Source organism: Dreissena polymorpha, chromosome 15, assembly GCF_020536995.1.
Source record: "Dreissena polymorpha isolate Duluth1 chromosome 15, UMN_Dpol_1.0, whole genome shotgun sequence".
Lineage (NCBI taxonomy): Eukaryota > Metazoa > Mollusca > Bivalvia > Myida > Dreissenidae > Dreissena > Dreissena polymorpha.
Genome location: NC_068369.1, coordinates 9,794,398 through 9,811,259, shown reverse-complemented (window position 1 = coordinate 9,811,259; position 16,862 = coordinate 9,794,398). Strand labels below are relative to the sequence as shown.

The following is a 16,862-nucleotide window of genomic DNA, read 5'->3' as shown; positions in this document are numbered from 1 at the left end:
TCGTTAAAAACGTGTTAGTTCAAATCAATACAACAAAACGGATGAATTAAGCACATCGTTGATATTTTCTAATTATAAACATCGGATTATAGCAAAGACGTATAATAAATGTCTTTGATTATAGTAATCGAGGTAAGTTTGTCTTTTAGTTTTACTATATTTTTTTTCTGTTTGATGAATCCTGTTCAAGCACAAATAGAGACATCAATCTATTGTAAAGAAGAGTTCAGTTTCAATCGATATTTGTATAATCCACATTGTGTGCTATATGATCTACGTGTCATTATAATTATGTCCCAGTGTCCCAGATAAGCTGCGTATCTGCGTCTTTCACCCTATTAAAATGTTAAAAAACGCAAAGAAATACAATATCATGCGTATTGAAAACGCAACCAATTTGGCTCTAACGCAAATCTGTGAAATTAGATGCGTACGATACAATCTAAAATGCTTTGCTTATTTTCGGTATTTACTCTTTTGAATTCTTATCGTAACATTTAACAAGCGCCTGGATAACGGAGCAGGACAACAGTCAAAGTAATTTAAAAGCTCTACAGTGTAGATTTCATAGTTAAATAATGCGTCTGACCAAATTATTTACTACGACATGCATGTATTTTCAATCTGACTTAATCCGTCGCTCATTGTGCATGTAGTAGAAAAGCATCTGTACTTTCAGCTTCTAGTACGATGCAAAATAAAAAATGTTCTGCCTAAGGGTTCCTTGATTGAGTGAACAATTGCTAGAACATGTTTATATGTTTTACAGTAACAGAGATCTCAGTTAACATAAGAATTTTTTTAAAGTTTAAATTATGAACAGTTTCAAGGATTAAAGATGCCTTTAAACATCAGTTTACTTAAGTTAATTAGGCTATATTACAGTTTTATTGAATCAATACAAGCATGACAAGTGTGCATCTTCAACAGAAGTGAAGCAACAATGATTTTAAGGTTTTCATTTGTATAACTCATTTCACCCTAGTTCAAGAATGAAATCACCCTATTTTTCAAAATCAATGGGTGAAAACCCTATTGCCCAAATAATTATCTATGGCACTGTGTACGATGCTTTCGTTGAGTTGTTGCTCAATTTTATTGATCACCGTTGGCTCAGACTGGATTTTCAGTTAAAGCTGCGTGATCCGATTTTTTTTCAGATATGAATAATCGGCCCGGCTAATATTATTATGTTATTATTCTATTATATTATTTTCATTGGCCCGCTAAATACGAAATACAACCCGCTCGAGACGTACGTTATTTTGTCACTATTTATAGTAACTATATGTAATATTCCTCCGTAAGATAATAAATCTTCTGCTGATCCAGAGTGTCTGCTGATCCATATAGACGATTTATTGCTTAAGGTTCGTGTAGAGGCTTCAATTTGAAAAATGTGGGACCCCTAGCATTGAACTCAAATTTGACTAAAGGAAGAGTGCCACATTGAACATGTATACATATATGCTTTAAAGGATGTTTTTCCTTCAAACTGCTACAAATTTTGTACATCAACGTATCATAACATCCACAAAATCAATCAAAATACAAAGCGATTTTAACAATAAAATATACATTATTTTCAAAAATCTGAATCATGTTTATTCCACGTATTTCGGCGGAAAATTATAAAACTAATGATTAATATCGACATTGACGAGGGCAAGTTACGCTTAAATAGTAAAAAAAGTTTACATATCTAAAAATATCAAAACTCGAACACATGTCATTTCATCACCATGGGGGCAGCCATTTTTAAATTATTAAAATAGAAAGAAACATGCTAAAAACTCACTCATCGCCTAATTGACATTCCAAACGGTTGACAATGACAAATGCATTGGATTGTAATCTTTCCGTTGATGTTTGCAAACTGCACGATCAGACCTCATAAACACTCAAAAGAATAACTATGTAAGAAGCATTTCACCAATGTTTACAATCGTTGTCGAATCACATTACCTATATTATTGCGCATAAAATAGTACGCTTACAGACTGACAGAAAGATCGATACGTAACTCCGTTCAATTCATCACGGTATACTATTATAATGGTCATATAGAATAATACATCGCTTTAACAATCTAAAAGTAGAAATAATTCTTTTAAACGGAGTTTTTAATAACGAAAGTGAAAACAACGGAAGTTGGATGGATATTCTGTGAGATGCACTTCGGCTCCAGAAAAACAATACAAATAAACTAAAAAAGACGTGTGGGGGACAATTTTCAGCTGGAAAATATTTGAAATAGGGTAAGTGATGATATCTCTACGTGGTCATTTCTGTTATTTAGTGCGATCTCTTGCTGATTAATGTTAATGGTTGTTTTACTAGTTGCCACCCAACTGTCAAAATAAGATATGTGTTTTCTCAGGTATGTGTATACACATACCCGGTTTTCTCACCACTGCACGTGGTTTCGACCGATTTGTTTTGCACGTTTTTCTACGGAGCACAGCGATTGCCACGCTTTCAAAATGGGTAGAAGGAATCGAAATATAAAATCAATCGGTTTGCCAATTTCTTTATATTCCTTTACAATTTTATATGTCGTCTGCAATCTATTTCAATTTGAGATGGTTTAAAATTTGCAATTTGGTTGAGAGGTAAATAACAAAATTGTTAAGCCTTTGAAATAGAATTGTGACTCTTATTATCCACCATACCTGGATTTTTTAAAAAGTAGTTACGTTTTAGTTATTTTTAGAACTTTGTTTAGGAAATTTATCCAAAAAAGGCAGTTGAATAAATACTCATTTGTTGTGATATGACAATAATTTTCTGTGAAATGTTGCTAACTTGACCTTGTATATGTATATAGCTTTGTATTTATTTAACTTAAGGTAGTGCATATCCTTCCTAACTTTAGATTGAGATTTTGTAAATTAGTGTAAAAATGTATTGGTTTTAAACCAACATATGAATAAAGCACACAAATATTGAATGTCAAAAATGTGATTATGTTATTCTATCCGTCTTAAGCTTTAAAATGATATATAGTTTGACCATATTGTACCACATTGAATGAAGAAAAACCAAAGCGAAGTTTTAATGAATGTTATCCCCCCATGAACCTTAAGGACGTACGCGGCAGTTTAATTTTACGAAAATTTGTTTTGACTGAGTTGGTGAAAGGTAAAGAGTTCAATGAATGAGATCAAAGATAGCGAATGTTTCTGTATATGCAGTTCTTAGCTGCATCACACGCAGTACGGGATGTTACGCGGAGTTTTCGCGGCTTTTTTTTTTACATTATTACATATTGCTGGTCATTAACCTATAGATGCAAAACAGAAAACCAAAAGATGAATGTAAGTGAAATTTAAACATATGAGTCAACCGGCCACACGTACGCGAAGTATCCGTACATAATTTAAATATTTATACGCGCGTTCTTCGAACAAACCTTTTTTAGTGGGTTGTCGGGCATTGCTATTTGATTCGATTATTAACAGTATCGAGAACCATCGCGCTCATGCTTAATACATTAGTCAATATGGTGGAATAATTCTTGTTAAATTAATCAAAAATAATATTTATCATGGTATTGTTGAAAACACATAAAGAATCTAGTATTGACATACCATAATTATATCACTGAATATCTTCATTTAACATATTGTCTGGTCTAAAGAAAATTCAAGTTCACCTAGTTCATGCGATAGCGTCTATATTATATAACGATTATTTTACTGGCCGCGAACTGACCCTGATACCTTGCGGGTTGGAATGCAATTGACATGAAGCCTTATCTATGATCGCTCCGCCCACTAGAATTGATCCACCAATCAGCGATCGATTAATCGGGCGCACTCGCACAACGACCTGTCCGCCATTTTCTAGACAAGCTACATGTTTAGGTTCACTTTTATTCCAACGAGTTTCTTTTGTTTTCCTCTTTGAAAAAACGATTAAAAATGGTTAAACGGTGTCAGTGGGGATTATGTAACTCGGGCAATCGATATCCTGAAAGATTAGTTGGTGACATTTAGTTTATATCGTTTCCAAAGCCGAAAAGAGATCTTGAGAAGTATAAGCGATGTATTAATACATGCGGTCGTCACCACGAACAACTGAACGTCAACACTGTCAAAGACAATTATAATATATTTTTATCGGATATACTAGCAGATTTAAATAGTTTATGTTATCGATCTGATTATCACATAATATTTCACTTAAAAAATAAAGTTTTATCAGGTCAGAAGCGAGGTTCATCTGCATTACTTAAAGAGAAATAAAACCCAGCATGAAGCCTAATTCATGCTGTGTTTTATTACTCTGATAGTAATGCACTTAATTGACATCATACATGTTATTTGAATGTGACATGTGATATATTATCTTATTAACGGTATCTACACATTTGCACTCATGTGGTGTCACCAATAAACGCTTTTAATCCACACTAGGAGCTCGAATGCCTCATTTTTTATGTATTATGCCACGTGTGCATGTAAAATAATTGAGAATGTTCGTACCCAATTCGTGTAACTTTACGAAATCCCCGTTAAAAATCGCGTTTCTGTGTGTGTGTCAGAAACAAGTGAAAACCATTTTGTTTTTATTTTAATAAAGACGTATCGATAAATGCTATTGTAAAAGAGTTATTATTACTGATATTAGTTAACCAATAAATGCGGTAACTTCGGGGAAGTCGGTACCTGCGCGTGCGTCTGATATTGGTAACCTTATTAATTTATAATAGCCTGACCGTATTCCATTTCGTACAACGCTAATTTTATATCAGACAATGTCCAAACTTACTGTGTTGTTTTTGCGCTTTAAATTATAGTGATTGATAAATGTCCCATAAGCAATGTTTAATATGATTAATATCACTTTTATACGCAATAACATGTGGGATTGAGGTACCCACCCGGCGTCAGAAAGCGCGTAAAACTTCACCGAATTCCCAGTTATAAAGCGCTATTTCGTGTCAAATACACGGGTAGGGGGAATGTTTCGGTAATAATTTTGTAAATAACACGGGTAAATACCGGTGAAGTGTTAATTTATTGCAAATACCACCATTACACGTAATAACGGGTTCGATTTCGGTAAGCGCGCAAGCGTTTGAGAGCGTGTTTAATGTACCGATTTACCCGTTATAAATAGCTGATGTTCTCTTTAATCGTATATTTTTTGCATTTGCAGAATAACTGAATGGCATCAACCCCTTTACAAGTGTAATATGGTGTTAAACAAGCCCATAAAATCATCCGGAATATCGCGTAAATCTATATGCAGTCTATAGGCAAAGAAGCCATTTTGATGTTATCTTGTCTAGGTTTTCTTCCCGCTGAGCCACGTGATTAAGTGGGCGGAGCGATCACTGATAAGGCGTCATGTCAATTATTGACGCTACGCTTCTGCTGGAACGACGGCTTGTTTAAAACTTTATACTTTTACATGTTTAATGTTCAATTTAAAATGTTTTGGCCAAAACGGATATCAGGATAGGGAAAAACGATACTTTTATGAACTTTAATATACTAGTACACAGACAGCAATATGGAAGTAATTACTAAATATGAGAACATAGCCTTCAAGTTCAAACTCTCTGGCGCTTGCAATCCTCTGAAAAAAAAAGGTGTACGCACAAACTGTATTGATGTCAAGAGTTGAGTGTAACACTGTTCTATCTATCAAGCCTTTTCATTAGAGATAAAATTGTTTCATGCTGAAAACGCAGTAAAACAGTTACAAAGACGCGGTCATATTTCCAATGTTCTGGTGGTATGCTCAAATCATCCAATGGGGTAAATGAAGTGTATTCATTCGTGTCTTGCCGCGGGAAATTTTATTCGAATTTTATTGGACACTTACAAATGTCAGGTAAGGTCAAAAGTGACGTTAAACAGCTATGCCGAATAACGTAGTGACGTCACCATCCGTCACCATCTCTCTCTCTCTCTCTCTCTCTCTCTCTATATATATATATATATATATATATATATATATATATATATATATATATATATATATATATATATATATATATATATATATATATATATATATATATATATATATATATATATATAGAATGCAAGAGCGGTGCATATAAAGGTTACATTATACTTAATAATCGTGTCATGTAGGTGCTCTCTAAAAGTATATCATAGTTAAGTCGAAGGCATGTTAAACACTTTTAACTATTATTCAGATCTTATCTTTTGAAGATAGTGGTAGGGCATGAATATGTGTTCTTTACTAAATCCCTGAAATATGATAAACTTGAGGGACTATAGTAAAATATTGCACTGAAAAAGGTTTTATTCCAGTAGTAACGGCCGGAAAAAAAGTTGCAAAAACAGTCGATTTTAATTTGTGTCAAGTTTTGTTCTTGGTTTGTTCATGACTTAGCATTTTTACCGCATTATTCGATTCTGCTGAAAATTGCTTTAAAGACAATGTATGGTTATGGGGGTCTCTATGCTCGAAATGTCAGTTTTATTTGCTTGATGCCAGTCCATGAACATTTTTCATTATTATTTTCTTTGACATGTAATCTGTTTGCCTTATATCTAACTACCCTCTGTTTGCTTTGCTTACATTTTCAGTTTTATGTGTGCTTATGTGTACATGCAACCTTTGATTGTGTGTAAGCGTTCACATCGAATCTGATTCGATCTGATATTTCGCTTTTGATCTTTTTCTTAGCGGTCCCACATTTTGTGTTTCTTTTCTTCTCAGTTTTTAAGCCCGCGAATTTTTATGGAAGTGTTTAGATCTACGTATAGATCCAGATCATCTCATTACTGCACAACATTTTTAACTAATATAAAGACCAGTAGAATTTTATACTATGATTTTTTATTTATTTTCAGCATGCTAATCATATCTATGAACTTGAATTAATATTGCTATATTTTATTCCATATTTAGCTGTTTTATATGTGTTACATAAATACACATGTTTATAGAGTCAGTTCAAAAGCCTTAATGGCTAGTGTTGTCTGTTTATGTCTTGCCGAATCAAAATAAATATTATTTATCTTATAATTCTAAAAATGTTGCATTTATTTTCGCTTAAAGTTGTCGCTTTTACATTTATTTTTTTAGAGGATTATTGAGTATATGTTACAATTATTATGACCTTGTGCACCAACATTCGATAACGTCGATATAATTCGCTGTTGAGGCTACAAACTACTAGGTTAAAGTACAAGATGTTACGTTTGTGGTAAACATTTTTGCAAACTAAAATATGAATTAATCCTTAATTGAGAATGAAAGTGGAATGTGTATAGCCTGCAAAGTTTAGAATGCATTGTGTGTGTTTTTAAGCAATGTAAGTAGCTACATGATCTGTTATAGATAAAAGGTTAAATTAAACACGGCGAATGTATAGGTTACACTATACTAATTAAACCCCTTATGTAATTTAATGAATAAAACTTCAATTTTATTAAAAAATACAGTCCACATGTTGCACACAAAGGAACATTTTCTGAATAATTATCCGAAACTGAATGCTTATAAATAAGGAAAAGGGTATGTAATTCTTCATGTGAGAAAGAACACAAATCAAAGTTCACTTTTTTTTGGTCAAAATTTGTGGCCTTTTTTTTAGCTGATTGAAACTCACATTTGCGCAAGTTTCCAGCTTTAGTCTCCTTTCTAAGAACTTACAAATAATTTCTTGGTAAACATCAGTGCTTTTCCTGTACACAGGTTGAGAAAAGAATGAACATAAACACAGTTTTAAGTAGTTCACAGTTTGAAAAGTTTGCAACTCATGTTTTTACAAAATTAGAGGGTCAAGGCAACGTCGCAAAGATGGGAAAAAAGTCTTAAATGCAAACATTTTTTTTCAGTCTTCCTTCTCAAAGACTTGTGAGTGTTTGTCTTGCTTCCGGCATCAATTGATCCTCTGAGAACCTTACATTTGTGATCCTCATTGCATTCCCTTTTTATCCCTATTGAAATAATGCATGTATTGAAAGATTTCAAGATAACTTGGAACACATCATTGCATGCAGGTCTGCTTCATGCACAAGAGCCATGCCATAGGAATTTAAATGTCAGACTATAAAGCTCTTTTTATTCCCCCGGTAGGGTGGCATATAGCAGTTGAACTGTCCGTCCATCTGTCAGTCAGTCTGTCCATCCGTCCGAAAACTTTTAACATTGGCCATAACTTTTGCAATATTGAAGATAGCAACTTGATATTTGGCATGCATGTGTATCTCATGGAGCTGCACATCTTCAGTGGTGAAAGGTTAAGGTCATCCTTCAAGGTCAAAGGTAAAAAAACAAATCCAAGGGAAGTAACAAGCTTTAAAGGGAGATATTTTATATTTATCATTTGGCAGGTACAGATCATTTTTACGAGGGAAGTAATATTTTTTAAAGGGATATAATCAAAACAAAAATGTTTAAATCAAAGCGGCGCAGTAGGGGGCATTGTGTTTCTGACAAACACATCTCTTGTTTTAATAGGGGTTGCCCGCTCTATAATTTTATCATGCATTTCAACATAACATTTTATCAATGTCACACATTTTAAAGAATACAAGAAGGTTTTTTCATGTTAAAGAACCACATTTCTACCTTTAGATCATATTGATAAAAAAAATATTCCTAAACTACCAACTCAAAATCATGTTTAAGACATGTCTTATTATTGTTGTGTCATATATTTCAGATTGCTGTCTATTTGTGTCGAGTGGCCATCTTAGCCAAAAACTAATCTATATAAAAGTGTATTCTGAAATCTTTTTTTATGTATTGTATGAATCATTCGAATTACAGGAAAATATTAAGTTTCCTTATCGGAGTAGTTGACTAAATCCTATGAGAATAAAAGATACTTTTATGCTTTTTCAGAAATAATGAACTCGCCAAACTACCTATCCCTGAAATTTGTCAACAAAGATCTGCTGTTGTCATGGCAGCCTCCATTTAACATAAAAGGTGGACCTCAAGATGTCAGCAGTTACATTGTGTTTGCGTCCCCCGTGTTTTTGTCAGGTGGGGACACATGCTTCTGGCAAAAACTGGATGAAGTACAGGGAACAATTTACTGTGTTCCCAAAAATTACTGGAACACCTCATCTCCTCATGTGATTGGGGTGGTTGCCGTGAATGGGCTGCAACAATCTGCTATGGCCAAAGTGAAACTGCCGTTTCATGGCGATGACAGACTGTGCCAAGTTAAAGACAGTTTCCAATGCCATGGTATTTTTTATTTCAATTAAGTCTTTTCTTAGAAAAAAAAACAAGTTTATTCTGAAAGCAGGTTTTAACCAGGTTTTTCGAAGGAAAAAACTGGTTATTAGATTGGCGAATTCGTCATTGTGAAATTTTAAAATCATTTGGCACATTTGTTCACCATCATTAGATGGTATGTTGTGCGAAAGAATTACGTCGATATCTCCAAGGTCAAGGTCACACTTTGAGTTCAAAGGTTAAAAATGGCCATATATGAGCTTGTCAGGGCCATAACTATGTCATTCATTGTGACATTATAAAATCATTTGGCACATTTGTTTACCATCATTGGACGGTATGTCGCATGAAAGAATTACGTCAATATCTCCAAGGTCAAGGTCGCCACAACTAAAAATATATTTATTTTGAATTAAGGGGGTTAATTATAAACAATCAGGTCAGTTTGAGTTGTCTCCCTTTATCAGACTTTTTTTTTCAAATTGAAAACCTGGTTTTGTGACAATTTTGTCTCTTGTTTTTTCCTTCTTTGAAACCCTCCGAATTTCGGCACTTTCCCTTAGACAAATTTTTTCCCACTTAGGCCAAGACAAAATAATGTTTTGGTTCAGGTTTATACGGGCCAAACAAAATTAGGGTAGGTAGGTATGAAAAACATTTTATTTTTTATTTTATTTTGTTGAACGGCTTTTTTCCAATACATACATAGGCAATATAACATAAACCATTTTAACTGCAGACTAGAAATGGCGCGGCAGAGGCCGACGCGTATCCCCACGCCGAATGTTTGACCTAGGTGTGCCCCAGGGTTGGTAATGGGGCCATGCATAGCTGAGATTGACCGTATTGTCATAAGAGAAGTTCATCATCAATTAGAAGTGAATTGGTGTAGAAATGAAGAAGTTATAGTAAAAGGCAATTTTGGGTGGGTGTGACATATGTGGGCAGGGCACCCCAGGGTTGGTAATTGTGCCATGCATAGTTGAGATTGACCGTATTGTCATAAGAGAAGTTCAGTATCAATTTGAAGTGAATCGGTGTAGAAATGAAGAAACTATAGTAAAAGGCAATTTTGGGCGGGTGTGGTCTATGTGGGCGGGGCCCCAGGGTTGGTAATGGGGCCATGCATAGTTGAGATTGACCGTATTGTCATAAGAGAAGTTCAATATCAATTTGAAGTGAATCGGTGTAGAAATGAAGAAATTATAGTAAAGGCAATTTTGGGTGGGTGTGGTCTATGTGGGCGGGGCCCCAGGGTTGGTTATGGGGCCTTGCATAGTTGAGATTGACCCTAATGTCATAAGAGAAGTTCAGTATCAATTTGAAGTGAATCGGTGTAGAAATGAAAAAATTATAGTAAATGGAATTTTTTGGTGGGTGTGGCCTATGTGGGCGGGCGCCCCAGGGTTGGGATTGGGGCCATGCATAGTTGAGATTGACCCTAATGTCATAACAAAAGTTCAGTATCAATTTGAAGTGAATCCGTGTAGAAATGAAAAAATTATAGTAAATGGAAATTTTTGGTGGGTGTGGCCTATGTGGGCGGGGCGCCCCAAGGTTGGGAATGGGGCCATGCATGGGTGAGATTGACCGTATTGTCATAAGAGAGGTCCAGTATCAATTTGAAGTGAATCGGTGTAGAAATAAAGAAGTAAATGTAAAATAACCTAAAAAAATGAGTGATAATTTCTGACGCGGCCCCACCCCAACCGCTATAACTTTTGACCCAGGGGTCAGATCAAAATTCCAAATAGTGCAGGGTCGCACATATGCTCATAGCTACCATGTGTGTAAGTTTCAAGGTTCTAGTGCTTTTAGTGTAGGAGGAGATAGTGGCCAGGACGGACAGACAGACAGACGGACGGACGGACGGCGGAGATAACCACAATATCCCCACCTTTTTTTCAAAAAGCGTGGGGATAATTAGGATAAATGGTCAATTCATGGCTTCAACTCAAGTGGCCAGAGCATGGTTGCACTTTTTACGTAACACATTAAATAAAATTGATGAAGAAGATGATTTCTCCATCGCATCGTAGACGCTCCATGCATTTAATACATAAAGCACCTCGCCTTTGAGGCTAACGGTGCTTGCATAAAAATCGCAATCCATTAAAAAAGACGGCGTGGCTAAAAACCTTTCCTGGGGTACATTTTTTTTCTTTATTCTTTTAATTTTGAATAAAATGTTGTAGGGTCGCAGCAAAATAATAGGCTTGGATGGGGAACAGTAACCACAACGTTATTATACCCCAACAAACGAAGTTTAGGGGGGTATATAGGAGTGAGCTTGTCAGACTTGCTGCGGCTTGTCTGATGGTCTGTCTGTTGGTCGGTCGATCTGTATTAAGTGTCCGCTCTCTATTTGTCCCCACGCTTTTCGGAGAAAAAGTGGGGATTATGTGGTTATTTCCTCCGTCCGTCTGTCTGTTCGTCCTGGCCACTATCTCCTCCTACACTATTAGCACTAGTACCTTGAAACTTACAAACATTATACCTATGAGCATATGTGCGACCTTGACAGTGACGGAATTTTGATCTGACCCCTGGGTCAAAAGTTAAGGGGCTTGGGGTGGGGCCGGGTCAGAGATTTTCCTGCGACCGCGATTCGAAAAAGGCTCATAACTACTGTGTCCCTTCAGATATTGCTTTCATTTTTGGTATGCATGTGTATCTAGACAACAACTTACCATGTGCATACATTTTTATTGCCCTTGTGGCCTTGACCTTGAACTTGAGGTCAGCGTTCAGGTTTCGAAATCTGAGACAGCGATTCGAAAAAAGCTCATAACTACAGTGTCCCTTCAGATATTGCTTTCATATTTGGTATACATGTGTATCTCTCAACAACACCTTTCCATGGGCATACAATTTTTGACCCCTGTGAGCATGACCTTGAACTTGAGCTCAACCTTCAGGTTTCGAAATCTGCCACCACGATTCGAAAAAAGCTCATACCTACTGTGTCCCTTCAGATATTGCTTTCATATTTGGTAAGCATGTGAATACCTTTCCATGTGCATAAAATGTTTGACCCCTGTGACCTTGACCTTGAACTTAGGGTCTGCTTTTAGATTTTGAAATCTATTATGTAGTTATCTCCGCCGTCTGTCTGTCCGTCCTGGCCACTATCTCCTCCTGCACTATTAGCACTAAAACTGTGAAATTTACACACATGGTAGCTATGAGCATATGTGCGACAGTGCACTATTTGGAATTTTGATCTGACCCCTGGGTCAAAAGTTAGGGGGGTTGGAGTGGGGCTGGGTCAGGGATTTTCACTCACTTTTTTAGGTTATTTTACATTTACTTCTTCATTTCTACACCGATTTACTTCAAACTGATACTGAATATCTCTTATGACAATATGGTCAATTTCAATTATGCATGGCCCAATTACCAACCCTGGGGCGCCCCTGGGACAAACATGTATGATATGCGTCGGCCGCTTCCGCTTCATTTCTAGTTCGAGTTGTTTTCATCAGATCTTCACCAAACTTGGTCAGATGTTTTATCTAGATGATGTCTAGGTCAATTTCGAATATGGGTCATGCTGGGTCAAAAATGAGGTCACGGGGTCAAACATTTTAAGGGTTTTAAACATTGAGCATATTGTCCGCTCTCTAATTCAAGTAGTTTTCATCTGAGCTTCACCAAACTTTGTCAGAAGTTGTATCTAGATGATGTGTAGGTCAAGTTCGAAAATAGGGCATGCCAGGTAAAAAACTAGGTCATGGGGTCACTAAGTGCGTTTTAAACATTGAGCATGGTGTCTGCTGTATTTTGTGAAGACAACTTGCAAAATATTATGTGTCAATGTGGCATGTTGGGGTATTAGTCACGTCTGTGACAAAGCAATATTTTTGTTTTGGCCTTACAGAGATTTTCCCCAAAACAATGATATCTAAAAAAATAAATATATTTTTAACCAAGTGAACCTGATCCAGTGTAGAAATTAGAAAAAGATTGCATAATTAAATTATCTGTTGCTTTGAAGTAAATTTAAAAAGAGTTAAATATGTTAAATTGATTATTTAAGACTTTTCTTACTTTCCCCAAAATCTGGGGTTTTGCGCACTTTTTTTTCCCCTCATAAAAGGCCAGGCCCTTTCCCCAAAATCAGATAAAAACCCTCACTGGAAGTATTATCCCTGACTGCACAGGCTAATCTGAGGTGACACTTTATGCACACGCATGAAACCCAGTTTTCTCTTACATGTAGCACGACTCATTTATATTTAATTCAATTTGTGCAATTATTATTAATTTTTTATAATTTTTTATGCTAAGTTCCAGTGAAAACAAACTTGCTCCTGACAGATGATGTTACAGGACACTGTATGGTTGAAGATGATTGCTACAAAACACTGAGCTACATACTTTGTGCGATACCAATGGATGTGAAAACAAGTAAGTCGTGCTTTATCCAGGCTGTTTAAGCATGGCGCCGCGCCATGCCCTTTTTAGCTCACCTGAGTACAATGTGCTCATGGTGAGCTTTTGTGATTGCCTTTTGTCCGTCGTGCGCTGTTAACATTTGTCTTGTTAACTCTTTAGAGGCCACATTTATTGTCCAATCGTCATGAAATTTGGTCAGAAGATTGGTCTCTTAGATGAGTTCGAAAATGGTCACGTTTGCTTGAAAAACATGGCTGCCTAGGGGCGAGGCATTTTTCCTTATATGGCTATATATAGCTATAGTAAAATCTTGTTAACACTCTAGAGACCACATTTATTGTCGAATCTTCATGAAACTTGGTCAGAAGATTCATCCCAATAATATCTTGGACTAGTTCGAAAATGATGCCGGTTGGTTGTAAAACGTTGCCTCCAGGGGGCGGGGCATTTTTCCTTATATGGCTATAGTAAAATCATGTTAACACTCTAGAGGCCACATTTATTTTCCGATCTTCATGAAACTTGCTCAGATGATTTGTCCCAATGATATCTTGGATGAGTTAAAAAATGGTAACCTTTGCTTGAAAAACATGGCTGCCAAGGGACTGGGCATTTTTATGTCCCCCACTATGGTAGTGGGGGACATATTGTTTTTGCCCTGTCTGTTGGTCTGTCTGTTGGTCTGTTGGTCTGTCTGTTGGTCTGTCTGTTTGCGCCAACTTTAACATTTTGCAATAACTTTTGCTATATTGAAGATAGCAACTTCATATTTGGCATGCATGTGTATCTCATGAAGCTGCACATTTTGAGTGGTGAAAGGTCAAGGTCATCCTTCAAGGTCAGAGGTCAAATATATGTGGCCAAAATCGCTCATTTTATGAATACTTTTGCAATATTGAAGATAGCAACTTGATATTTGGCATGCATGTGTATCTCATGGAGCTGCACATTTTGAGTGGTGAAAGGTCAAGGTCAAGGTCATCCTTCAAGGTCAGAGGTCAAATATATGTGGCCCAAATCGCTTATTTTATAAATACTTTTGCAATATTGAAGATAGCATCTTGATATTTTGCATGCATGTGCATCTCATGGAGCTGCACATTTTGAGTGGTGAAAGGTCAAGGTCATCCTTCAAGGTCAGAGGTCAAATATATGTGGCCTCTTTCAAAGCCATTTAGCGCCACGCTGCCATTTCCAAAGGCTGCCGCCCTGCCCTTTCATGAGCACTCACTGTTTTCTGCCGTGCGCCCTTATTGATAAATTGCCTCTTAACCAAACTTCTAAGCCGACTAGTACCAGATTATGGCCCTAAGGTAGCGAAGATTCGCGCGGTTGTGAATAAGTCATGGGTGAATAACCCTGTGTCAATATCAATCGATAATTTCAGTGGCTTTGTTATACCAAGCACACTAATCGATCTGTAATGTGTATTTCCTCCACGATAAAATCATGGACAGTTACGGTACTAAGGAGACTTTTGATGAAAACCTCTATGTTATCCTGGTGGATATTGTGCTTAATTCAGTATATCAAAACATATATTTTTTACGCGTACATGTGTGTAATTAAATTAAAAAAACCCACACAAATAAGTATCAATATCTTTATCGTTATCGTCTTTAAAATAATTAATTATTGAAACAATTACTGTAATATGTACTTATTAAACAAAATGCGAATCTTTTATTAGACGGACGTTTTATACGATTGTACGTTGCTATGCTCACCTGTTGCTTACATCATTTCAACAAGATGGCGGACTATAAAGAATTAAATTGTGACTCTGCAAAAATGGCAAATTACGATCGAATTTACGATGGAGATCATACATTTAGAAGGGATAAATGAAATGCCTGTGATAATCAACGATGCCTAAAAATGTTTTAGATACCAAGAACATATTTATAAGTTATCTACTCAGTGGATGTATTTTGAGCGTTTGCAACGTGTTAGCGTTCAGTTTAACTTGCTAAGTTCAAACATCTGACAAGATTATCGTAAGAAAATGGGATAAGACAAACATGTTTTCATTTATATGCTAGTGGATCTGTGTATAATCAGATTCAATTGCATATATTGCTTTACTATGTTTGTTGTGCTGTACAATTTATTGAAACAACATGGAACTTAAATGGACATTGCAATGTAAATATATTAATATAAATCAAAGTAAGTTAAATACACCAATTACCATTAAATGTGCTTGTTTATATTTTTATGTTTTTCCACAACTGCGTCTGATGCGATAACATGTTTCTCCCAAAATCAGTTTTCGACGGAACGTTTTTGCCCTATTTTGCCTAAACTGCGCGTTAAAATGCCCTCTTTGAAAGTAATGCGCCATGCCCCTTTGCCCTCCTGGGAAAAATACTAAGTAAGTCACATAACTTAACAGAACTGACAAGCAAGATTTAATATAATACATGTTATATATATATATATATATGTTATATATAAGCATATAATTTTAATACACACTTTTGTATGACTTTCTGATATAAAATAGTTGCGATAAAAGTCTGCGTAAGGATGTCTTGTCTGTTGTCAGAAAGAATCATTTTATTGTTATGCATATGAAGGCAGTTATATTTTATTGACACAAATTTTCAGATACATTTTGGAAGCCTAGTTTAATAAAATGCTATGCTGTAGTTACTGTTATCGCTAGCATTTATTTGAACTTAAATATGGACTGTGCTCTGTGAAAAAAGGGGTTTAATGCATGTGCATAAAGTGTCGTCCAGATTAGACTTTGCATTCAGCACAGGCTGATAAGGGACAACACTTTACGCTTAAACTTTATTTTTGATAAAAAGAGACATTTTTTAAAACAAAAAATATCATCAAAGCGGAAAGTTTGAGTTACAAATCTAGTTTGAGTTTCATTTCGCTCCATTGATTTTTGGTTAAGTTATGGACTTCTGTCATGGGGAATTTTCTGAAAAATAATAACTTTACCAGGATTTTTTTACCAAAATGCTTTGCAATATTTACCTGATTTTTGGTATTTGAGTCTACCTGCATGATTTATAGATCAAGTTCCAGTTTTCTTCCAATCTATTAATTTCTTGCATAGTTATAGCCCTTGGACTTAAGAAATTCTCAGTACAATAACAGTATTCCTGATTTTTTTGCTAAACGTTTGCAGATATTTACCTTAGTTTTGGTGTGTGAGTCTACCTGCATGACTTACAGATCAAGTTTCAGATTTTTCAGAACTTAAAAAAAACAACTTTCCCTTATTTTTATTTCCCCTACTATAGTAGTGGGGGACATATTGT

At 35.7% G+C, this 16,862-nt stretch overlaps 2 protein-coding genes across 5 annotated transcripts in view; both read left to right on the top strand.

Moving 5' to 3' along the window:
- LOC127860137 (uncharacterized) overlaps window positions 1-16,862 on the top strand; it is a 355,128-nt gene that overhangs the window by 298,665 nt on the left and 39,601 nt on the right. The window lies entirely within an intron of this gene.
- LOC127860138 (uncharacterized) overlaps window positions 7,155-16,862 on the top strand; it is a 49,309-nt gene continuing 39,601 nt past the window's right edge. The window contains exons 1-3 of the mRNA XM_052397993.1: window positions 7,155-7,303; window positions 8,842-9,192; window positions 13,474-13,593. Coding sequence (XP_052253953.1) covers window positions 8,847-9,192; window positions 13,474-13,593 — 466 coding nt within the window. The 5' untranslated portion in view covers window positions 7,155-7,303; window positions 8,842-8,846. The remainder of the gene's footprint in view (window positions 7,304-8,841; window positions 9,193-13,473; window positions 13,594-16,862) is intronic.